Source organism: Kwoniella mangroviensis (assembly GCF_000507465.2).
Source record: "Kwoniella mangroviensis CBS 8507 chromosome 1 map unlocalized Ctg02, whole genome shotgun sequence".
NCBI classification, from domain to species: domain Eukaryota; kingdom Fungi; phylum Basidiomycota; class Tremellomycetes; order Tremellales; family Cryptococcaceae; genus Kwoniella; species Kwoniella mangrovensis.
Genome location: NW_027062534.1, coordinates 4,282,940 through 4,306,975, shown reverse-complemented (window position 1 = coordinate 4,306,975; position 24,036 = coordinate 4,282,940). Strand labels below are relative to the sequence as shown.

The following is a 24,036-nucleotide window of genomic DNA, read 5'->3' as shown; positions in this document are numbered from 1 at the left end:
GTTCGACCAGACATCATGTCCACTTCAACTTCAACATCCACAACGACCGACCCCCCACCACCCGACTACGTACCCTCACAACCGCAAATCCTCATCACTCCTCTACCTGATTCGGCGAGCTTCTTCTGGGGTAAGACCATCCAAGGGGAAATATATGTGAAAGGTCTGGGTGAAGGGTCGGGCAACCGGACTGGAATAGTGAAGAGCTTGTGAGTGGGCCCAATCTGGTCGAGCTGAATTCTATTTGATGTTCAATTCCGACCACAAATTCATCTCTGACAGTCTCATCTTTTATCAATCGATCTTTCGAAAGGGTCCGTGGTCACTTACAAATGGCTGACATATGCTGTGATCGACAGATCCGTGCAATTATCATTAACGAATCATCTACCCAACCATCCAACTATCCATCTTCATGAATTTCCCATTCAGACATTATATACACCATCAACCCCAATATCAAATGTATCATCTTCAACCATCCCCTCGGATGGTACTATACCATTCTCTACTTCACATCGATTCTCAATCCAACTTCCAACTTCTCTCGCCTCCTCTCTATCAGAACCATTACCAGGTACGTTAAACCTCACATCTTACGAGAAGGGTGAAATCCGTTATACCCTCTCTGTGAAATTGGTTTTACCCAACGATCAAGTGGTAATCGAAGAGATGAAGATCGAAGGTACACCTCAAGAAGTATCATGTCAGGGTGCAGCTGCACCTCAAGAGGAGGAGGAGCTCGAAGAGGTTGAGGAGAGATTGGAGAAAGATGGAGTATTAGCTAGGTTACTTATCGATCAAGCTCGACCTAGATTAGGTGATTTGTTAAGATTGGGTTTGGAGATCAGACCAGCAGAGAGGAAGAAGACTGGTGTGATTGGTTTGGCTAAACAATCAGATCCAATCGAAACTCTCAGACCACTCAGAAGGGTCAGAGTAGAGTTATTTAGAAAAGTTATCATTCATTCGACTCAACCTAATCATATCGCTTCTTCATCAACCTCTAGCAGCACTATTGGTCAAGAAGTCGAACATCTTACTTTACTTCATGCGACAGGTAAATCATTACGATATCCGGGTTCAGGTCCAGGTCGACATTATCCACCTCTCAGAGTATTATTCACCATCCCTACTGCCCAGCTCGGTGTGGTCGCGGAGCAAACCTGGGGAGAGATAACTTCAAATGTACCATATCATGATATAACCTTCTTTATCAGAGTGACGATAGGGTTCGGAGACGTCTCACCAACTGGTACAAGTAATAAAGATTGGACACTGAGGAGGAGTATAACCATCAGACCTAAGAAATGGAAAGAACCTAGGGAGATCGTAGTGGACCGAGGTCTGATACCCGATTTAGGAAATGGTAATGATTCACCTTTACTCGGGCAAGATACTGAAGCTGGAACGAGTCAGGTCAGAAGAGCTTCCCGGTCTGGATCAGGCTCGGGGACATGGACAGAAGAAGATTTTAGGAAAGAAGCATATCGACAGAAAGGTAGAGATGTAGTAGGTGATTCTGGAACATTTAGATACACCGATACCGATACCGACACCGACACTGCACATAACGATCTACCACCCCCGTTCGAGGTTGAGACACAGACTCGAGCTGGTCCATCAAATTCATCTAGCAGTGGACCAGGGGAATTACCTAGTTTCCTCGAATCTGAAGAGCAAGCTAGAACGGGTGAAATCCCCACTTTAAATCAGACCGTAAGATCGGAAAGGTTGGTTCCGGTGAATTTCAATCAGGATGATCAAGTCGTGGTCATACCGGAAGAAGTCGAGATTCAAGGTCATCATGAGGGAACAACAGGGGAAGAAGGATTCGAAAGGAATACTTGGGTGGGAAGGAGAGGTAGTTTGGGGGGCGAGTTGGGGACATGGGTAGAGGTGGGTACTTTTGACATCTTTTCACTATTTGATAGCTGCGTGAATGTTGTTCAACAAGATTGTGGGAAACGAAAGGTTGAATGCTGACGATCATCATTTGACAGTACGACGGATACGAGACTTTTTCTGTCGCACCTCCATCTATGGACGCATCGTACGGTGCGGGAGGAGCTATGGATCCACCGCAGGAAGGCGACGAAAACAGCGTGAATGTCGTTGGAGGGATGGTAGCCAGATTAGGGTTGGAGGGTGAAGGGGCTCGAATGCAAGGTCTCGAGTTGATGGAGCATCTAGGGCTGGGCGAGGGGACTCGAATTGTTGATCTACAGGTAAATTTATTTCCTATCTCTTCAGAAACTGGCTAAATTAGATTGTCTTGATCATTATTTCTGTCATCTAGGACGACTTGCCCCCGGGAATAGACGAACCTTCGTTACCTGCTTTACCCGATTTCCATTCCCATGTCCATGTTCATGCTCATGGACATACACATGATGATGATGCACATTCACCTCCTCCACCCCCTGCTCACGCGCCATATATATCCCCACCAGCTCATTCCCACAGTCTACCACCGGCTCATGATCCTCCTTCCTTTGATGCCAGTCAGGCTGCCAATGCTGTAGGAGTAGCAGCCACCTCCCATATCAGGTCTCAGACTGGACCTAACGTTCCCGTGGGAGTAGGAGGTAGAAGACCAAGTAGACATGCTATAGATGATGCTGTTGGTGTAGGGCATGTGAGTACTCAGGGAGATGCTCCGCCAGGATATGAGAGAGCAGGTGGGGAAGGTGGATTACCTCCTTATAGCTGATCGTATCATATACTTTATTGGGGTGTTGTATGCATCTTCTGAGATAACAGCGGAAGCGCAGACAGCTGAGCACGTTTTGACATCCATATATCTACGGGTCCTTCTCTCCTGCAGTCGACTACAAGGTCACATAACTCATTCATATACTGTACTCTCCGACAGGCTACATAGTTGGAGCGATGATACAAAGTTTCATGATATATGAGGTATTCCCAGTTCTTTGAGAAACGTATCTATATCCAATTGTTCTGTCTGCCCGTTGTCTCCTACCACTTGTCCATCGTGATTCGTCGACACATCATAGATTTCAGCATCGTTGTTACCGCCAACAGTCCCAAAATTGAGCAACGAGGTGAAATCCAAAGTTTCAGAGGACGTGGTGAGTTGCGGCTGCGGTTGCGGTTGCTGTGGCTGTTGTATCTGATGCGGCTGTACGAAATGCGCATCAAGGAACTGAGACGGCATCGATAACGTATGAAACCCACGGTTCTCTTCCGAACCTGACAGATCATTCCCTGATAGATTTTGATGTCCCATTTGGCCCGGTGCAACTCCTGGGAATGGTGTGTGTCGTGCGTCATTGAGACGTTCATTGATGAATGCCTGATCCCCTCTGTCTGGCCAAAAGTGCCCAGGGTTTGGTACTGAAGTATGTTGTTTCGAAATACCTACGTGGGACTGCTGCGAGTCGGACAGCATGCCAGGTAAACTTGAATTTAGTAAAGCCTTTGGATCGTTCTGTAGGGCATGTTCGATCAAATTTGGTATGGAGCTATGTGGGAAAGATAAAATGTATGAGCAAGAGCACTCCCAAAGGAAAAAGTGCAGACTGTACATACACAGGAGGCCAGAATGTCAGTACAGCTTCGACGGCGTTTACGCTCGCTTGGGCCTCTGCCTCTTTCATCCGAGCTACATGCTCGCGCGATTGACTTTCGTTTGTGTGCTGATGTCTCGAGTTCCAGGCGAAGATCTCCTCGGGGGAAGGTGTCATGCGTTCCATGGTCAGGGCTACGGAATCACAGACTTCGGCTACATCTGCCCACGCTATCGATATGAGATGTCAGTCATCTCGATTTGGCCAAGATCTCAACGGCTGAAGAAACATACCCCATCCCTATAGTGGAGATTCTGATGTAAGCATCAATCCTGTGTAAACAGCGATAGCGACATGAAGCCACTCACAACCTGATGTAGTGCTTCCAGACAGATGTCCATCTCTTTTTGTTTCGCTTCCCACGTCCAACCATGTCCTCCGGGCTACTTTCAGCGTCAGTATCACTTTGCCCGACCTTGTGCCCAGTGATGGTCCGACTCACAGTATGATCAGGGTATCCTTGTTCGTTGGTAGGAACTTCCGCTAAAAGTTGCGCGGTAGCTAGCAGAACTCTCAACAGGATAGATGCAGCTAATTGTAAAGTTACAAATATCTAAATCAGTTTCGACCTATCAGTTCACATAGTCATCTATCCTTACACTGTATGACACCAGTAGGTAGAATGGCCTATATACAGTTTCATTCTTAGCTAGCTTGTTCAATATCATCATCTGTCAGTGACTCACCTTGAGCATTGAGATCTGACCTCTACAGCTGAAGAGCAATCCATCGACGCTCTCTTTAGTCAACCTTTCAAGCAGTTCTAAATTATGGACAATGCGAGGAGTACCTTGTCCTTGTCCGGGCTTGGACGAAGGTGTGGTCGAAGATGATCGATCGGTTGGAGTACTTATGAATGCTGGAGCAGAGGGTGGCTGACAGCTCTTCCAGAATGCCAATTGATCACGAATTAATTGATGAATTACCAGAAGGAGGAAAGGGCAGGAAAGTCGGAGATTCGCGAAGAACTACAGACCACCCTGCGAATTAGTATCTATCTCTCGAGATTGGTGGTATGGCACGGGATTGGTGACGCACATTCAGTGGTGAGAAGCCCAGTAAATCTTCCTTTTTACAAGCCATTAGCTGCTGCGTCACCTGTGATTTTAGGTCTCTGCTGATTTCTCCCTGCGCAAGACGGCAAGGTGAGTCAGAAGTTATTCGAGCGTAGTGTGGGTGTCATGCGAGTATGCCTCAAATCGAAGACTCACGATATCCCTCCATGTTTTTCTAACTGTCATGCATATCTTACCTACGTCTGCTGCGCCCTTCTTTCTTAGCGGATACGCGATATGGGTCGCGACTTCCCGACCTGCTAATCCCAGTCGGTGATAGATGCTGAAGGATTATTCAGAGTCAATCAGTCTATAATCAAATAGACTACATGGCGGTTGTGCCACTCACGAAAGGAAGAAAGCGAGCAGCTTGAATGATGACTGTGGTAATTTATCTTGAACTGTTTCTACCCATTCTCCAGCTGCATCAATGTCCTCCTGGGGACTATCCCGGGATGGTTAAAATCAGCGCTACACATCAAGACTGGATGTTCCGACTTACATTTTAGGAAGAGCTCCGACTGCAGCAGAGAAAAAGGCATCACCAATCATGTGGGTCCAGAACAATCTTCGTTGCTTCATCTGCAGCTGGGAGTAGCTGACCGCAGCCTCGCTGACATCAGTCATGATTGGTCCCTCAGCATCCCACATTAAGCCGAGAAGTTGCATCTGCTCGATAACGGTGGAGTGGATCATACGAGCTGAATTCATATCGACAGATCAGACAATTTTCGATTTCTTATTACCCAAACGAATATACTGCACTGAGAATTGACCACTCACTCTGCAGCCAGTAATCTTTGTCGAGCAACTTCTCGTCCGTCATTTGCATCAGCTGACTGTACAGTGTCAGAGCCTGGACACCTGTTACACTAGGCGTCCGAAATAGTCCATGCTCGTCGATGAGGCGCTTGGCTCGGGCTGACAGAGCTTTACAGGCTCCTATACGAGCTGTTCCCCAGTGCGTTCTGGCTCGAGTGCCCGGCGTGAACTGAAGATGACACAAAAATCTTTCAGGACGCCCTCGGGAAAAAGGGACAAAGTATACGTACTGTACCATCGGCCTTGATGACTGTAGCAAATCGCTTCGTTAGTATCTACCGTATGAATGATCAGACTGTATAGGCTCACCTTTGGGAGCAGCGTGTGCTTTGGCTTCGCTCAAGCCTAATATCTATAGTACACGTACGTGATCAGCTCTACTACAATGGCTGATATGAGGCAGGGAGAAAAAGGAGCTCACAACAGGAGAATCGGAATACCTAGCACCCCACGCTTCGATCACCGCGCAGAGAGCTTCCTGCGCCGGACTCATCCTATCTGACCTCTGACCTGCTCTGATCCATTCGAGGTAAAACACTTCGGGGCTTATCGCCTAGACCACACGCCTATCAGCTCACTGCCTTCCGAGCGGATAAAATGGGACTTACAGGATAAGAGAGATGAACAGCTTGGAAGAAAACTTTTACTAAGTGATTACTTAATGCCATCCCCAAAGCTCTATCAGCCAATTGTTCCGATACAGCTTCCCTCCTTCCCCAGGTGATCATCTGTCCACCTCCAGCTTCCGAGTATAATCTCCACGGATTCGAGGATACAAGGACCATCTTCCGACTCTGGCTGTCCAAATTATATGGACACCTTGAGCGTTTTCTTGTATCACCATTAAGAGAGTCATCGTAGTGATTGTTATAAGCATTATAGTTTATTCCCAGTAAATTCCCAGGTACAGCTAGCGGTGTCGTCGAAGACGATGATCTTGAGATACCCTGATAGGTGGTGGAGTTGGACGATGGTGATGGTGATTGCATTTCGGTCATATAAGCTGACAATCTACTCTGAAGTCCACCCATCAAATCATCATCTTCTTCACTTATTTGCACACCGTCCGCCCCGGGTGTCAGACCTGTCGTACGAACGAGGTACATCGCTTCTTTCCGATTGTTGGCAAATTGCTGCCATATTGACGCTGCTTGCTGCGAGCTGCTGGAGGATGGTCCAGGCGTTTTGATGAGCGGCGAGGGATTTGATGGTGATGGGTCAGGATTGAAGTTGAACGTCTGTAAGTCCGTGGGATCGAACAGCGAATTGATAGTCTGATCCGGTAATGGCCCCGATGCTGTTTCCAGTGGGCTTACAGATGTCTGTGCATCTTGAGATAGATATGTCGCTTGGAAAGAATCTGATGGTTGGTTGATAGGTTGATTATTGAGGAATTCCATTATATCGAGAGGTATTTCGGTCTCACTCGGTTCTGACCCCATATCAATTGGTACCTGTCCATCTTGTTTCTTCTGTTGCTCTTCACCAAACTTCCTTTTTGCCTCTTCAATCCTCTTTCCACCTTTATTTGGTCGAGTAGGTTCCCTTATACCTTGCGTATCGCACTTCAATCCCTTCCTCTTACAATTCGTACATCCAACTTCCGGATGCTGCTCTACCAGTACACTAAGCGGTGGAGGTGGTTGAGTCGAAGAAGATGGAAGTGAGTAGAGTAAGTCGGATAAATCGCATTTGATACGTCGTAGTTTACAACAACTACAAGCTACGTTTTGCCCTGTGAGATTATACGGTCAGATCACTTATACCGAGGGAGTCCGCACCTATTCCTAGGTAGTACGAGGACTCACGACGCTTCGGCTTGGGCTCTTCGGATGGAGCGGACATGGTTGCAAGGTGCTATGTGCAATATTATGAAGGAGTCGATAGTTTATGGTTAGCTGTCGATGCTGTAGATGTTGTAGAGTCGAGTTGCTGTGTTATCTATCTGGTCAAGTCAGTCTGCGAGTATTTACTTGTATGTTATTAGGCTTGATCCGTATGCCCACGCGGTGGATAACGCCAGTCAGGGAATGTGATCGGAGCCCATTTGGTCTATTTTTGGAAACATGCAATCAATCGTACAAGTCCAAGGATTAATAAGATCTTGGGCATCAAGCATCAAGCATCGAGCATCAAGTCATACGTATATTCAAGAATGTGGCTACTATGTTGTCACCTTTCATGAACTCTGGACACAATGTGGCAATAACGAACACTTGAGATAGTTAAAGCTACATGCATGACTGATTGATACTCGGTTCCAGCTCAGTTCATCAATCGATCACTGCTTCATCCCTCTCTCATTCACAACTGTTTCCCCTGTCATGAAAGGGTTTCATAATTTACTTGATAGGAAGGTAAGAAGGAAACTTCCTTGTCATGTGAGGACCGTATACTGTACGGTATTATATATATATGTAATGTTACGACAATTCGGCCACCTCCATTGAACCAATATAATATACAGTCTAATCATCTGATCTATCTATTTATCACCTCGTTCGTGAGTTTTTAACAAGGGTCGTGATACCACGGATCTTACGCTACATGTTAAAGTGATTTGATCCCATCATATTCAGAATCGTCATCTTCTGTTATCATCTCTAGAATTGTTTCTCGAATTCGATTTTCCACCAGGTGCGATTTTCGATATGATACAAGCCAGACCATCGCTCGAGGCTGTAAAGATACCTTCTACTAAGATAAAGTCTTGCCCGGGCATAGAACGCTCAGATTCATCTGTTCCCTGCGGCCAAGTTTCCCCGTAGGGAGGAAGATCCGGTATCTACAGTCAAACAAGATTCATGATCAGCGAATGACGCCCTGTGTAGGAGGCGCCTCCTTGCGCAGAAAGCGCGTATTTTGTGTGCTGTACTGACTTTCAAGATGTGAAATCTGGTATAGCCATGACCTCCTGAACGTCTTTCATTGAACATTATGGGACTGGACTGTTTGGCCGATTCAATATATTTCCGTACGTGCGCTCGATCGGAAGGTCGTATTATAGAATAAAAAGGTTGGTTCTTGAGCTAAAAGCATGTCAAATCGACACATCAATAATCCAAATCAAAGAGCAAAGATAGTATATGAGATACTCACCCTACTTCCATTGATGATTACGTCATTACTGACATACATTACCCTGCCCTTATCGGTGAACCTATCGAGGATAAAGAAAGTCCGAGGAGAGGGTTTATGTGGTGTTGGCCAAGGATGATCAATTGGTGGAGGGGAATGGGAAATCGACGTTGAATCAGGCGAAGATGCTAAAGGAGCTAATGAAGAGCTCGGCCAACGCTGCGAGGTGAGACATGAATCAGCAAGCAGAAATTTTAACGATCGCTCTATTGACGAGAAAGTCTGTCTCACTTTTATAGCGAATTTTCCTTGAGAGGCAGATGACACTTCGATCACTTCTCTGGCTGTGAGTGCTTGTTCTGATAGAAGTCCAGCGGGTCATGAGCTCATGTTCAATGTTGACATATATCGAAGAGGGGAAAAAACCCACGTAACGTCCGCTGACCATCCACGGCTCTAGTATACAATGCCAATGAAGTATTATACACCGTCGAACTTTGCATCCCGTTCACTATATTAGCACGAGATCGATGAACTGATGAGATTGTAACTGACTATGAGCAACAACATTCCACATAATACCCATCCTTATGTAATGCTCTATAATAAGCCACACAAGCGGTTTTCTCGTCTGTCAACGCTTGACTAAGGTTCGACGAAGCCAGAACCGCAACAATCAGCCTACAATTCAAGTGGCCTCTGGTGAACGAGCTTACTAATGAATTTCTCTTAACATGGGAATTTCATCCGGATGGAAGATCAAATAGCAAGATTTGCCCAGAAGATCATTTGGGGTATAACCAAGGATCTCCTGCATCGATTCGGATACGTAACTTATCCTAGCCTATGCTCGTCATGAACGAAGATCCGTTGAGAGACCAAGAAAATGGGCGAAGTTCAGTCCGATTTAGGTGAGGTCCAAAAATAAAAGTGCATCATTTTCAGCATCAATGTTTGTGTTTCGTGTATCGGGACGAGTTGGGTGGGGGTGATTGCGCAAAGTGGGGTAAGAAAGGGTGATTGAATTGTTAGCATATTTTTTCCTTCAAACGTTCATGTGAATATCTCTGAAAACCAATGTTTGTTGGTGATCTGGGCGTGCAAAGAACGAAGGATGGGCCGTTGTCTCCTAACGCTTTCGGCGCCTAATTCACACTACTACTATACTACTCCTTGAGCTCGTGCGTTGGACAACGATCCTTCAGCCACAAGGGAAAAGGGGAGTGAGGGGATGCGTGCTTCAGAGATCCGATTCCTTCTTAGAAGGATACGTCACTTGTCACTCGTCCCTTTTCCCGACGGCCATCCTTCTGAATCTGAAGATATTTTCGCTGATTCAACTCACCTCTTGATCAGCACTACACGATAACCAAGCTGACAGACCTAATTCCTCCTGGCTAGATACACTGCTGGATCCCGTACCGGGAGGTCGAGACGATCCTGAGCTACCTGATGGTCCGCCGCCAGCACCACCACCCCCACCACCACCTGACGATGAATGTGAATGCGATGACGACGGACCGCTCTGCATTTTGTATGGCGAGGGGTGATTCGATTGAGATCGTGGTCTTGACATCTTGAGGGGATGTTGACCGAAGGAAGTGAAAAAAAAAGACCAGAGGTTGAATCGTTTAGCCAAAAGGCGAGAAGACGATGATTGGTGAAGAAGAATAGGAGCGAAAAGATACAGTGTCTAAATTCTAAATTCTTGCCAAGTAACTAGAATCTATCTTGTATATTTCACCAGGGGTCGATATATCTAATTCTCGCGGAGCTGTATTCGGCCGCCGGGTAGTAATCGATTGGATTCGTAACCTGATACCAAAGGGAATATGATGATGTGTTTTTTATATAGTTGATTGAGGAATCACGTTGACCTTTGAACTATAATAGGTGTTTGCTCTTGATTGCCTCGTTTTGAGTTTTCTCGTCAAGTTCAAATTAGATCAAGATCAAAGTCCAATGACTTGTAGCTGTAGGGTATCTGCTTTGCTTTTTCGTGCAGAATCGGGATCTGAGATCTTGCTTTCTCTTTCTTTGATGCGCAACACACAAACACACAGTAATTATCTGTCCCTGGTAACTGTCAGAGAGTCTGAATGTCCTTTGAATGTCGTACGGCCCGTTGATGATGTTTTGATCTGTTGATCCGTTTCAGCTTTGACCTACTCACTTGGCGGTTGATCTTTTCGTTGATTTGCTTTGATCTAAAATACAAGATGGTGGTGGGGAGATCTGATTACCTCAAATATCGGCAAAAGTGACAAACACCTTACTGATATGAAAACAGTGTTATATTGAACGATTTTGATGGATGGATACTCGTAAAATGATTTTCGCTGGATACCAACTCCAATCCTAATTCCAACAATCAATCCTCTAATGTCTCAGATCTGCAATATGATTCAGACGCTTGACGCGGAGTTTTTGTGCTTTTCTTTTCCTCAGAGTCGAAGTCGGAGTCCACGTTGGCGTCGGAGTGTTTCAGATGATTGATCGACTTGTACCAGAGATTGTAACTGATGTCTGTGAGGGACAGTGAAAGAAGAATGGTGAAGGAAACAAACATGCGTTGGTCGTATCACCTTTTCGGCATGATCCTCGTCCATCTGCAGTTGCTGTTGGTGGTATTGTTGGCTTTTCGATTGGAATGATTTTGGATTATCAAGATTAATTTATTTTCAACTTGTATCATACATAAATAGATAAAAAGGGAAAACGCCTCTTGGATCATCCGTATACATCGGCATTTGCTTCTTTTTTTACATTGCTTTCCCTGATACGATGATGAAAAGTACTCGTAACATCTTCCTTTGGCCTTGGCATAACAAATAATCCAACAGGAAAATCATGCTTCTTTGTTGAGGACACGGTACACCTCAAGTTCCCGAACTGTAATCTAACTGCGTAGCTTTCAGAGAATTAACTGTATATCTAAAAGGATAAAACGGCCCGAGGCATAACGCACACAAATGTACGGACGCCCTGCGCGCGACGGCTCCTCTCATCCACGAGTGACGTTGTCCCATTCGATCGAGATCCGACTTCTGTTGACCGAAGGTCTTGTCACGGCGAGGTTCCCGTAAGCTCCGTAAGATCTCCGAGAGTCAGGCTTACTCAATTGGGATCTACAGCTCGTTCGTGCGCATGTGGTGGAGTGGATCTGATCACTGATCTTGTTTTCCTGTCATCCAGGATAGCATGTGGGATATGAGTGGAGTAGAGGAATGATCGGATTCTTATTCCGTTAGTAACCGTTAGGTCTCTGGGTGTCCAAATTATCACTCCACTCTCGGCCGTCAGTGATCTTTCCATGCTGTACTTTCGTTAATCAGCTGCTCTCGATCGTAATCATACGTTTTGAAGTACGTACTACTGTCCAACCCTCTTTTTTTCCCCTCTCGATCTCTTCATTAAGGTTAAAAAAGGTGCGGTGAAAAACGGGTAACGGGGTATAAGTAGGGTCGCATGTGCAGATCCGGCATAGATAAGGGAAAGGAGTTTGTGCGCACCACACTTGATCGCAAGGGGAAACACGGGACCTTTTAAGGGTACCTGCTGAACAACGTCTCTTTGACCGATGGTGCGCTGAGTGATGAGAGTTTATATGCATGACGATGTTGTTCACATATATACTCATACTTGTCTTCGCCCTCCATTATCGATAATATATATATATACATTATCTCTCTCATGACGATATTCACACGATTACTTCTCTGCAATCAAGGATTTACAATATCTCTACTCTTCAAGACTCTTTCTGACAGGGATTGCAGCCCTTACCATTTCCTACTCCCGTTGTTAATCTGATACTGTGAAGTTCTGCCATTTCCATTACTTTTTGTTTGACTTTGGGTCATCATTGGTAGACCAGGTGTTACAGGTCTTGAATTGACCGTCGATCCACCTTCCCTTTCAGAAGCGTACGCATCCAGTATTCTCACCACATCTGTGGTGAGGTATTCCAGTTCTTTAATCTCGTCTATCGTCATAGGTTGGATGATCCTAGTCGTCCTTTTCGCTTGGTCTTCTCCTTCAGCTTCGTCTTCGTCATCTGATTCATTCTCTATTACTTCTTCGTCAACCTGATCGTCACCATCATTTTGAATGATCTTTGAACTTCCTTTAGTATTGATTTGGATAGCCGAAGTTGACTTTCTCCACCTTTCATCTCTATCCTTGATCAAAGATTTCCCAACGCCCTCAAAGACTCTTAACATACATCCATCTAAGAGGACTTTCAATCTCTGTACATCATCCAAAGCATGCAAATTTCCCACGACAGGTAACCACCTATCGCATTCTAATCCACGCTGCGTGACGACGAGCTCATAAGCACCGAACAGCATGTACGTCATAGGGTCCAATCGGGTGACCGAACGTAATTGAGTGATACCACCCGTTTCTTTCCCTCCGAGAGGAACATTTCGAGATTTTTCGCCAAAGGAGTATAATCGTTTTTCGGCAGGGTTGAAAGATTCACTAGCTTGTTCAGGTCCGCCAGCTTCCCTTCGGCGAGAATTGACGGAAGATCCATGGATGAATACGGTCTAACATGTGAGTTGCGCGTCAGCTGTCCATCAATTGATGAATGAGGATGAGGACTCACCTTGTCCTGTGAAGTTCTGCAAGTCTTGTCCGAAGTCCTTAAGGCGAAGTTGGGCGCGTTGGCCATAGCTATCAGAGCAGCCAGGAGAGGTAGACTGATTCCGTGTTCGTTCAATTCGGGAGGAACAGTCAATCTCCTTGCTATTCTCCTGACTGCCCCACCAGCTGAGACGGCAATGACTCCAGCCTGGTCAAGGGATTGAAGTAAGCTTGCTTTGACTTGTTTGATCTGTAAGAGTGTAGGCTTCGACAAGAAGTTGTCCGAACAGAACTGGTTGGCCGTCCTGTATTCGCCTCGATCGTCCATAGCTGACCATTGGTTGTAGGCTGACACGATGGCAAGGGGATCCGATCGGAAGGCAGGTAGGCACCAGGAATCCTTAATTCGATCCGCTTCAGCTTTCAGGGCTATCGGAGCCAAGAACGGATCTCGATTTGTCAATACCGCTGCGAGTGTCAAGGCTGAATCCAGGCATCGGAAGAATGAACCGTAAAGACACAGTTTACCAATAGCTGCCTCGACTGGCAATTGGAGTAACACTCGTCCGAGCGATGTGAGGTTCTGGTTCGCATCGAGAGCACCAAGCATTCGTAACGTTTCCATAGCAGCGACAATTCGACTGAGTTCAGGTGGTTCGATAGTCGCCGCCAATAATTCTTCAACCTCACCGAGGTTCAATGCCTATGAGGTATGAATAAGCTGTGTGTAATCGGTCAACTCCTAACAGACATAGCTCACCTTGACGTGCATTACTACGTTACTTAAATCACTTCGCTTCATCTCCACCAGCTGGTGAGGATCCAGCGCTTGCAATCTTTTCCTCGATAATAGGCCATAGTATTCACCTTCCCTATGCCTTCCCGCTCTACCAGCTCTCTGGTTCAAGTTGGAGGATCCGACCCAAGCAGAGACTAACGAAGACATATGTCGTTCTGGATCATATCTCTTCTCTTTCACACGAGCCGTATCAATGACATAAACCACATCGGGAATGGTGATAGAGGTTTCGGCGATGTTCGTAGCCAGGATAATCCTTCTCACGCCTTTAGGCGGAGGTCTGAAAACTTCTTTTTGTTCAGCTGCCGGGATGGTCGAATGGAGATAATGTATACTATATCTCGATTGATCGTTGAAGTTCGTTCCCAATAACGGTCGACCTCTCGTATCCATCAAGATATCTGCTACTTTCTTGATTTCATCCCATCCAGGTAAGAATACCAAGACATGTCCATCGTCGGATCGCTTCATCACATCTGCAATGGTCAAAGCCACTAGGGGATAAGGTATCTCCAAACCCATTCCTGAGCCCGGACCGAAGTTTGCTGGATCGTGACTCAGTTCTTTCGATAGATACTCAGCTACATTTTTTTCGTTGAACACCCATCCGCCTTTGTTTTGCGGTATACCCTGCAACTGAGGAACAATCTCATCGAGGTACGATCGTTCCACTGGGAAAGTCCGTCCTGGTACTTCAGCAACGGGCGCAGCTCGACCACGAGCATCGGCAAAGTAGCCCTTGAAGAGCGTCGGGTCGATTGTAGCTGACATGAGGATGACTTTCAAGGGTTTCTTTCTGGAGATTCGATCGGCGAGTAACCGTTTTAGAACCACTAAGAGTAAATCGGTGTCGATGTCCCTTTCATGAACCTCATCCACAACTATATGGGTGACTTCGTCCATCCTAGCTACGGCATTGGGGTCGGCTGTTGATCCTAAAGCCGACTGCATCCTTTTGAGGAAGATACCGGTCGTACAAAAAGTGATACTTCCATTTGATTGTGGTAGCTTAGTATCGAACCTAACCTGATACCCCACTTCCTTTCCTAGTGGTTGACCTCTCTCATCGGCTATTCGTTCTGCTACTGACATCGCTGCCAGTCTTCTAGGTTGCGTACAGACAATATTACATTTGGCTCCTTCACCTCTATTGATATAGTGGTCGAAGAGCAATTGTGGTACCTGGGTGGTCTTACCGGAACCAGTCGCAGCCATGACAATAGTGACATCGTTGACTTCGATCTTGGCCAAAATCTCAGTAGCACGAGACGTCACGGGAAGAGCATTTCGTTGCGCTCGCATGGTCTCAAGTTTGGGATCACTCTCATATGCCGCTAACCTATCTTGCAGATCGAGCGATTTGTTCATCAATTCCTTCGCGCTAAGTTGACGTTTCCCTCCGGATGACCAAGTAGGTAATTGTTGATGTTCGTTTGAAGACAGTGTCGAGGGAGGCGCGTTGGCCCATAATCTTGAATGCCTAATATCACCACAAAGACCTTGTATATCTTCATTCAATCGGTCGGACATCTGGAATACCAAGTGAGGTGCTAATCCTAGATTGGCACTTTTATCTTTCTTCGAAGCTTCCAAGAAATCCTTCCATAAATCCGGATCACAACTTTCCAGATATTGGGTGACATCTAAATATGCTTTTACCTGAGCTCCTTTCTTACTCGATGATTGTCCCATACCTATCCTCCTGTTTCCAACCGTTATGACCGCATCCCAAATCATTACACTTGACGGTTTACCTTTACGACCTTTGTTGGAACCCTGAGATGTTTGAGATTGGGAGAACTCTATATCGGGTTTACCGAATTTGTACCGTGCACAGTAATACTCCATGAACTGTCGAGCTCGTTCATATGATATATCGGAGCCATCGGAGAGCTTGGCCGTTCCGTTATTTTCTCCAGGTAAGGGTGCAGATGATGCCATGGAGCTACCGTTGGTAGCTGAAGGCGCTTTACTACCACCTTTGCCTTGTTCAAGCTATATTCAACAATCAGTACTGGTCAATCGTGAAACGACCATCATCAACCCACCATTCCAGCAGCTGCAAGTTGAAGTACAGCACTCAGAGCTGCCAACTTCTCCGCCTCTTTCCTAGAAGCATGATCTCCTACTCCTACAATTCCAGATCTCGCATCTGCTACGACTGTAACTCTACATTCCTAAGTCAGCTTGAGTTCAACTCGAATCGGTTATATGAACTTACCTGAACATCCTCTTATTTCCTATCATACCTTCTTCAGCTTTATATTCCTGACTCATCTCTGCTCCACCTCCATTACCCAGGAAATTCGCCAATGGAGCTTTCGGGTTCTCGGCCCATTGTGCCTTTAGATGCACTTTCTGACCATATTGATCGATTATCTGATTATGGTCTCTCAAAGGTGGTGACAGTTGTCGCACCGTTCCACCACTGCTTGGTCCGGCTGATCCACCTCTTCGAGGGGTGTTACCTCCTTTTGATCTATATCTCGATGGTCCGGCCATATCTTCTTCGTCTCTTGGACTATTTGAGCGCCGACTTGCTACAGAAGAAACACCGTTTCCGGTGAATAGTGGGTTACCAGGAAGGGCGTGTTGAGACCTCGGTCCAGTAGGTGGAGCTCTATCGGCTTTGGGACCTTTAGGGATAGTCGGCGCTGTTGAGAATGATCTGGAAGTTCCCCTAGGCCCAGTAGGAATAGGTTTGGGAAGCTTGGTGGAGGGTTGTGTGTTTATGGGTGAAGGTGAGGGTGATCTTTTGGTTGGGATGGATGAGATTTGCTCTACAGGTCTGTATCGATGACGTTATATCAGCCTGGAGAAGCGGTAATTCAACAGTTTGGTTGAAGAGTTACATACCTGTCTTGCTCCTGTTTACAAAATCCCCCTAATCTATCTTTCAAACTTTTCGGTCTGGTTTCCTTCTCAACGATGGATGGTTCTCTTTCAGTCCTTGCGGAGGCGCTAGGTCCAGCACGTCGATCTCTTTTTTGAGCGGTCGTCAGAGGAGGAGATGGAGATGGGGAATTGCGTTTAGGTCTAGGTCTGTATGAATCGTATCTCGACACCGAAGGTGAACGATGATGTTTATTTGAGCTTGTGTATCTCGGTGATGGAGATCTGATTAGCGACCTTGATCTTGATCTTGATCTTGATCTTGATCTTGATCTCGTGGCAATCGAACCTCTTGATGGAATATAGGTATCACCCCTAGGTGAAGGTGAGCAATATCTTCGAGGTGGTGAAGGGGAAGGAGAAGGTGGTGGACGATAACTTTCAGTTTCCCTTCTATAACTAGGTATTATATCTCTTCCTCTCTCAGGTGAGAATTCATTCGAGGTTGACTTAGGGACGAACGCAGGCTTAGGCGGTAGTGATGATGGTACAGATCTTATAGAATTGATTTTAGCCGAAGGTGAAGAAGTCGAACTTGAAGTTGATAAACAAGCGATAGGTTTAGAAGGTAAAGAGAATCTGATTGGATTTGGCAAGACTGGGAGCGAGATTGATTGTCGAGATTGTTCTTGTTGATTCGACATGAGTAACCTTGGACTCGCTGATCTATCAAGTATGATCGACCTGGTCGATGCCAATCTCCTAAAGATGTGAGATGAGGATAAGGAAGAAATGTTGGACAGGGGAGTTTTCAACTTTTTTCTCTCTTGATGTTGGGCGGTCTCGGAGGGAGAAGGGATCAAAGCGGTGACCCGTGTGTGACGGTGATGCGCTGATGGTGATGGTGATGGTGACGATGGTGATAGCGGGGATGCCAGTGATACCAAGGCTGTTTGTGCATGTTACATTTTACTCTTATGCAGTTGCAAGGGATGAGGAGGAATGGCTACTTTCGAGATACTCTTTAACGGAACCAAATTATATTATGGGACAGATGCATCATTCCAGCTCTCCTAGGAGAAAGAGGAATTTATATGAAAAGCTACTATATAAATAAATAGGTAGATGTGTATGACCAGTCCAATGTCCTTGCACTTTATATCATTCCTGTTCTAGATGTATGTCCAGAACAAACTAAAATGTCGTATGAATATCAATCCGATTTCCGGAAGTTGACGACACCAGAACACCAGGTCTAAATCAACAGATAATAATGCTGGAGAAGATAGTCGGTGTTATATGATGTAACTTGTAGACAAGTTAAGTAAGACTACTGCGAGGGATGAGGATGATCATGCGCCTCTCTATCTGCGACACTAGCAATGGCCGAAAAAGGTGGTAAAGTAGTTTGCGATTGATTAGGACCTGCTGGTGGCTATAGAGGGCTCATCTCAAATCAGCCCTTTGTCCATTCCTTTATCTTTAACAAGTGAAACGAGGAAATATGAGATGAAACAACTTACAACTCTAAACATGGGATTGATGTGACCTTGAGCATGCTGTGACATATCGCCTACATCAAAACTGCTTATACTCGGTAAGACCGTTCCCGAACCGGTATGACCAGAAGCGTTCGAGATTGATTGTCTGCCCATACCAATCCCGTGTGACACCGCTACACCTTTAGGATGACCGTACGGACTCGTTGGCGCAGATCCATTCCCTTGACCGGTGTTATTCAGACCATGGGCTAGAAGTGGGCGTCCAAGACCTTCCATTTGTCCATGGAGAGACAACGAGCTTCTACCTTGACCCAACCTACCCAAAGAAGCAGAGGAAGGCGCCGCACCAACATTAGCCCGAACTTTGAAATCATGGGCGAGTTGGGATTCCAGCGATGCGGTCGAGCGTGAAGTGGGGCCATGATGCTGTTTGAATGATGATACGGATGGAGCACGCTTCGTCTCACGTTGTCGTAATGGATCAGGCCAGTGTTCTCTGGCTCGTCTAGGTCCAGGACTACCAGGAGTAAGTGACATGTCAGCAAGTGTCATGAGCGTTATCAAATTAAGACTAGAAATTTGCACTCACTCGCTATCGACCGTGCCGATAGTGCCGACAGTCAAGACACTTCTAGAATATTGACCGAAGCTCGACATCGAATGATCATCGTCATCATCCCTTCTTCTCGCTTTATGTCTACCTTCACCGTGTACATCGTCATAGGCTTTCAGGGCCGCTGCGCTCAGTCCAGATTTGTTTGACATCGCTGAATGAGCAGAATCATGAGATCGAACCGACGTCATACTAGAGCTAGCAGGGACGTCGGGGTAGTTTCTCAAATTACCCATCGAAGGGTTACCTCCTGGTGCGAGAGAAGTGGTGGATGGTGAGATGTAGTTAGGTGGCTGTGATGGTCGCTGTGGACGAGTTCCAATTTCATTGACGTTAGAAGAAGCGAATTCGATTTCGGTTTTGGTCTGACTTTGATTTCTAGCTTCGATGAGTTGATTTCTCTTTTGCATGACCGCTCGAGCTCTTTCCTTCTGCAAAGCCGCTGCAGCTTCTCTCTTTGCCTTCTCAGCTTCTTTGGCAGCTTTCTCGGCCTCCTTTTTAGCTTTCTTAGGATCAAGAGATGTAGGTGGTTGAACCACCATTCGGTCCTGAGGTCTGTTACCTGATTGCGTTCGCTTAAGGGACGATCCAGAATAGCCAACCTCGGCAACAGGAGTAAGATCCGCCGTTGAGCTTTTATCTGCCGCTCCTCCAAAGACCGAACTGAGACCCCACTTCTTCTTCTTTCCTGTAGCTGCGAGTTTCTCTGCCCGTGCCGCTCCGGTGGTGGGCTCGATTGGAGGCGCCAAAGACAACTCTGACGATGCAGCTTGGCGAAGACTTTCGTCCGTGTATCTTTGCTGTTGCTGCTGTTGCACATATGCAGCGACGTGAGGTTTGAGCTGATCGTAAGGCTGTCGCGTGGAATGATCCGGAATAGAAGTAGAAGAGTAGTTGTTGAATGCTGGATTCGAGTTCAGCGCCGGTTGTGAACCTTCATATACAGAGCCATCGTAGACTGTAGATGGCGCTTGAGGAGCACGCTGAGCAGACATAGCCACGTCACTAGCCCATTGTTGAGATCTAGCTCGAGGATCGATTTGTTGGGTTTGCGCGAGTGCGGGGGAAGGTGCAGGTCTATTTCCGTAACTTGCAAGATCATCCGTAGGTAAATCCAATTCTCGAAGTTGATGTACCAATGCCGAAGCCGATGAATAAGTTCGTGCATCTTGAGCATGACCATGCATGTGAGCAGAAGGGAAGAACCTTGATCCAGCAGGCGAAGCACTGTCTGGAGTGCCCAGAGGGGGAGGAAGAGTCCGCATGTCTCCATTGGCGAACGCAGGTCGAGCTTCGTGTGGGGTGTGTGAGTGAGATGGAGGAACTTGACGAGGCGGGGCTTGGGCAATTTCGGCAGGGGCATTCCGTAATGCTCCGGGTGCAGGTTGACCTTGGGAGAAAGGGATTCGTGGTAAAGGTGGAGTCTGCTGAAGGTGGGGAAGGGTCTCATGGAAATAAGCGTGATCAATACACTGAGCTGAAGTCAACCTGTATTTCGGGTTATATCGTAGAAGATCGTGTATGCAATCTACAAGTGATTGTGGGACGTCCTCCCCAAAAAGACCTCGGAATCGTACAGGTTGGCGCTGTAGAGAAGCGTGAGATTTCAGATTAATCTCTTAAAGAACGGCGCAGAAGTGAATCACCGCTCACCTTGGGAAAAGAGAATCCAACATTCTTAGCCAACTTGATACCCGAGTTCCAGGGTCCACCACCTATTATCTGACCTCTTTCATCCACTCCATATTCACCACTAGGTTCTCCCATTGTCTCCGTGATCCTGTACACCTGATCAATCTCGCTGACACCAGGGAAGAGAGGTTTGAGATTGACCATTTCCGCCAAGATCGTCCCTAATGCCCACATGTCCACAGGTGGTCCATAATCCGTGGAACGAAGTAACACCTCTGGCGCACGATACCATCTGGTGGAGACGTATTCTGTGTAAGGAGGTTTGGAATTGGTTGCTCTTGCTAGACCAAAGTCTGCAAGTTTCACTATAACCCTTACGTCTTTCTCATACTTCACCTGATCTTCTGTAGGCGGTAAAACACCCGATCCTTCTATCCGGGAACCGTTGATCTGATTTAGCGTTGACGCACTTAGGTAATCCGTTAGACCCGTTGTGGTGACGAGGAGGTTTTCAGGTTTCATATCTCGATGGAAATAGCCGTATTGGTGGATGTGATATAGACCGGCTGATATTTGATGGAAACAACTAGCTATGAGACCAGCTGCTAGTGGTCGACCCCTTCGTGATTTCGTCAACTGATAGAGGTTTCCCTCCATGCACTCGAAAACGAAATAGAGTTCGCGTGATTTGGGTGAGATGAAGGCGTCGTATAAAGGGATGATAGCGGGATGAGGAGGGATCTTGCTGAGGGACTATGCACGGGTATGAGATTAATGAGTATGGTATACGGACGAAAGATGATATAATTCATATAGTCCTGCACTCACCACTAGTTCTCCTAGCGTCCTTGCCTGTTTCCATCCACCTTCCCACACCCTCTTCATCCTCTTCAACGCTACCAATCGCTTCCCCGCCCACTCAGGCCTAGCCCCTGCCCCACATTGCATAGCGGATAGTATTATATCTGATTTCACTGGAGAGTGCCAATCGCATAGCCATACCGTACCGAATGAACCATCGCCTAGACACTTGAGTTCGGTATACTTTCTCTCTCCGCCTGCATGGAGGCGAGGGATATCAGTATGGTGCTTCAGCACAAGTCAAAATTGACACAACTTACGAGGATCCTCGGTACCTATCCTTCCATCATCCTCCTCTCCATCCACTATCATCCTACTCGCTCTATCTTTGGTATATCCACTTCCTGCTTCTCTGCTGTTCTCCCGGTAATCATTGAGTGGGACTGGGGAGATCTGCGAGGAAGATGAAGGTGATTGTCTACGTCTTGTTGATGGACCGGCTACTTGTGTGTGCCAATTCGGCTGTTGTTGATATTGCTGCTGCTGCTGTTGTTGGTACCCCTGAGGATAACCTGGTTGTTGATACATGGATGATGATGATGAGTTTTGTGATTGATTGATATTCTGAGCACTATCAGGTGTGTGTAGGTTGATATTGGGTGGTCTATCCTCACTGCTTTCTTTGACCGAAGCAGGCGATGGATAGTAATGCGTGTACTTGTCGAGGTCGTGATTACTGTAATGGACGGTGGGCGCTAGAGCGACAGGTATGAAAGCAGTTGACATTGTTCTTCCCAATAGGTCGTTGGTGATAGGGTGATAGGGTGATAGTGTGGTGGGAAGGGAAGAATGGGTGGTTGCGGTTGTTCACCTTATTTCCAAACACATCTGGCTCTGGTGAAGACGGGTTCCGTTGAGAAGGCTGATAACGAGGTTTCTACTTGGTTGACATGCGCTGGATGGATGTGGTGGTATATGCAAAGCAGTCGAAGGATGATTCGCGTGTCGGTATGGAATGAAGGATTGTTTGTAGTTTGCAGTACGTTTGTAGTTTGCAGTACGAGGATCGCTATGGCTGGAACCGAAAAGTGATCGATCAGTTGATATCATCACTATCATTAGTTTGAAATCCTATTCCTTCCACAAGTAGTAAAAGGAATCACACAGTCAGGCTCATTCCAGTCCACGAGCCATAAACCGAAGAGCAAAGAGCAAAGAGTATAGAGCGGACAATCAACCAAAGCAAAACACATGTAAGGAACAGACATAATTCTACGTTTCATCTTCCGCTCTAGATAGATGCACTCACCCGAATACCAAATAAGAAGGTTTCACAGCGGCCCGCTAAGTGTCTCGACTGGTTTGCTGGATTGAATCGAGTGAGGTTTGGGGATGCGACTGCTCCTGTTGTATTCCAACCTTTCCTCCTCACCTTTGGCCGAAGACTTATAACTTGGACGAGCTGTATGCCCTCCACTTGATTTGACTTGACTTCCAATCCTATACCGTTAGCCAGAGGATGAGTGATGGTTGATACCGACGTGGTGATAGGGGATAGGTGTTGTAATTTGATTTGAATGTTTGGATTGAGATTAAGCTTTAGATGAATGAGAGTTGAGAGAGTTGATGAGGAACGTATGGATGTATGGTTGTATGTAATTCTGTCTCTGTTTTCTTGAGCGCCTCTGAATTCCGATCGTGTTGTTTTCAACCTTTTCCTGACCGTTCTATTTCTGTTTCTATCCTGCGTCATATACTTACTGTATTATGTTTGAGTGAACGATTCTGTGATCAGGCAACGAAGGCATGTATTGGAATGTAATGATGACAGACGACATCACCGTTGCTGTGAACATGGTGGATACAAAGGTTGGTCGCATCTCCATCGCATGATTGCATGATATTTCTGAATATACGCTAAAAGCTGAAAATGAGGAGAGAGGAGGTCGCTAGCTCAACTGAATCTAGACTAGAAAAGGGTGCATCACAGTGCTAAAATTCAATCCTGTCCGTCGTCTGTACCTTTTATCAGGATAGACCCACGTATAATTCGATTAGACTCGGGGATTGTCAAAATGCTCTGTGGTGCAGAGTAGGATAATACTATGCTCTCTATATGCACTTTGACACTCTGCTTTCGGAGGGGTGGAAACCAATCGGTCTGGCGATCTCTCGACGAGTTAGCACGTACAATCTCAAACATTCATACCTTATTCCGACTCAGAATACCCAAAAGTCTAGAATATCTTCTTACCTATCTCCATATAAATAAATCGAATATAAAATTGACCAGATCAAATCTACAACTCATACACCAAAAGCGTGCGCATGTTTAAAGAAGCCATCGAAAGTAGGATTAATCTGTACCTGAAGATTTTATTTGTTTATAGCTTCTTTCATTTACATTTTTTTTATCAGTTGGCGGATCTTGTCTGTGACTTGACGCAAAGGCTGAGCGAGTTGGTTGGGTTGCGGAAAATATTCCCAGCGTCGCTCTGGTCAAATACCGTAATAATCTACTTACTCTGTTACATGCGCCCAACTCGGAATTTTAGGGTCACAAATCAAACTTTATTTCAAACGCCATCCCACCACCTGGGTTCCTGTTTAGAGTAAGATAGGTAGTAAGTGGCCCTTTTACCTCAACCCCACAAGCATATTTACAGCAACTAACTTCTTCGCTCACGATGTATCCCCCGAGGTAAAAATGTACTGCATACAA

At 46.2% G+C, this 24,036-nt stretch overlaps 5 protein-coding genes across 5 annotated transcripts; 1 reads left to right on the top strand and 4 right to left on the bottom strand.

Moving 5' to 3' along the window:
• Nucleotides 1-15: 15 nt before the first annotated feature.
• I203_106725 (uncharacterized protein) lies at nt 16-2,713 on the top strand (the record flags this gene model as incomplete). Its single annotated transcript, XM_019151048.1, has 4 exons — nt 16-209; nt 360-1,899; nt 2,004-2,228; nt 2,300-2,713. The coding sequence occupies 4 exons, from the start codon at nt 16-18 to the stop codon at nt 2,711-2,713; spliced, it is 2,373 nt and encodes a 790-aa protein (XP_018999616.1).
• Nucleotides 2,714-2,905: 192 nt separating this feature from the next.
• I203_106724 (uncharacterized protein) lies at nt 2,906-7,312 on the bottom strand (the record flags this gene model as incomplete). The annotated part of the gene is made up of 17 exons (XM_019151047.1): nt 2,906-3,485; nt 3,553-3,760; nt 3,824-3,830; nt 3,899-3,973; nt 4,033-4,121; nt 4,190-4,217; nt 4,277-4,558; nt 4,629-4,718; nt 4,802-4,928; nt 4,995-5,090; nt 5,148-5,346; nt 5,429-5,636; nt 5,698-5,717; nt 5,777-5,819; nt 5,889-6,020; nt 6,076-7,202; nt 7,276-7,312. 17 exons carry the CDS (start codon nt 7,310-7,312, stop codon nt 2,906-2,908), a joined length of 3,348 nt encoding a protein of 1,115 aa, XP_018999615.1.
• Nucleotides 7,313-8,051: 739 nt separating this feature from the next.
• Nucleotides 8,052-10,121, bottom strand: I203_106723 (uncharacterized protein; the record flags this gene model as incomplete). Its single annotated transcript, XM_065518040.1, has 8 exons — nt 8,052-8,252; nt 8,347-8,496; nt 8,567-8,764; nt 8,837-8,904; nt 8,976-9,040; nt 9,101-9,190; nt 9,262-9,389; nt 9,891-10,121. 8 exons carry the CDS (start codon nt 10,119-10,121, stop codon nt 8,052-8,054), a joined length of 1,131 nt encoding a protein of 376 aa, XP_065373344.1.
• A 2,206-nt stretch (nt 10,122-12,327) lies between these two features.
• Nucleotides 12,328-17,470, bottom strand: I203_106722 (uncharacterized protein; the record flags this gene model as incomplete). Its single annotated transcript, XM_019151045.1, has 6 exons — nt 12,328-13,098; nt 13,158-13,838; nt 13,896-15,929; nt 15,983-16,103; nt 16,156-16,722; nt 16,791-17,470. 6 exons carry the CDS (start codon nt 17,468-17,470, stop codon nt 12,328-12,330), a joined length of 4,854 nt encoding a protein of 1,617 aa, XP_018999613.1.
• A 626-nt stretch (nt 17,471-18,096) lies between these two features.
• On the bottom strand, nt 18,097-22,100 carry I203_106721 (uncharacterized protein; the record flags this gene model as incomplete). Its single annotated transcript, XM_065518039.1, has 6 exons — nt 18,097-18,201; nt 18,290-18,785; nt 18,858-20,467; nt 20,535-21,266; nt 21,342-21,571; nt 21,635-22,100. The coding sequence occupies 6 exons, from the start codon at nt 22,098-22,100 to the stop codon at nt 18,097-18,099; spliced, it is 3,639 nt and encodes a 1,212-aa protein (XP_065373343.1).
• Nucleotides 22,101-24,036: the final 1,936 nt, after the last annotated feature.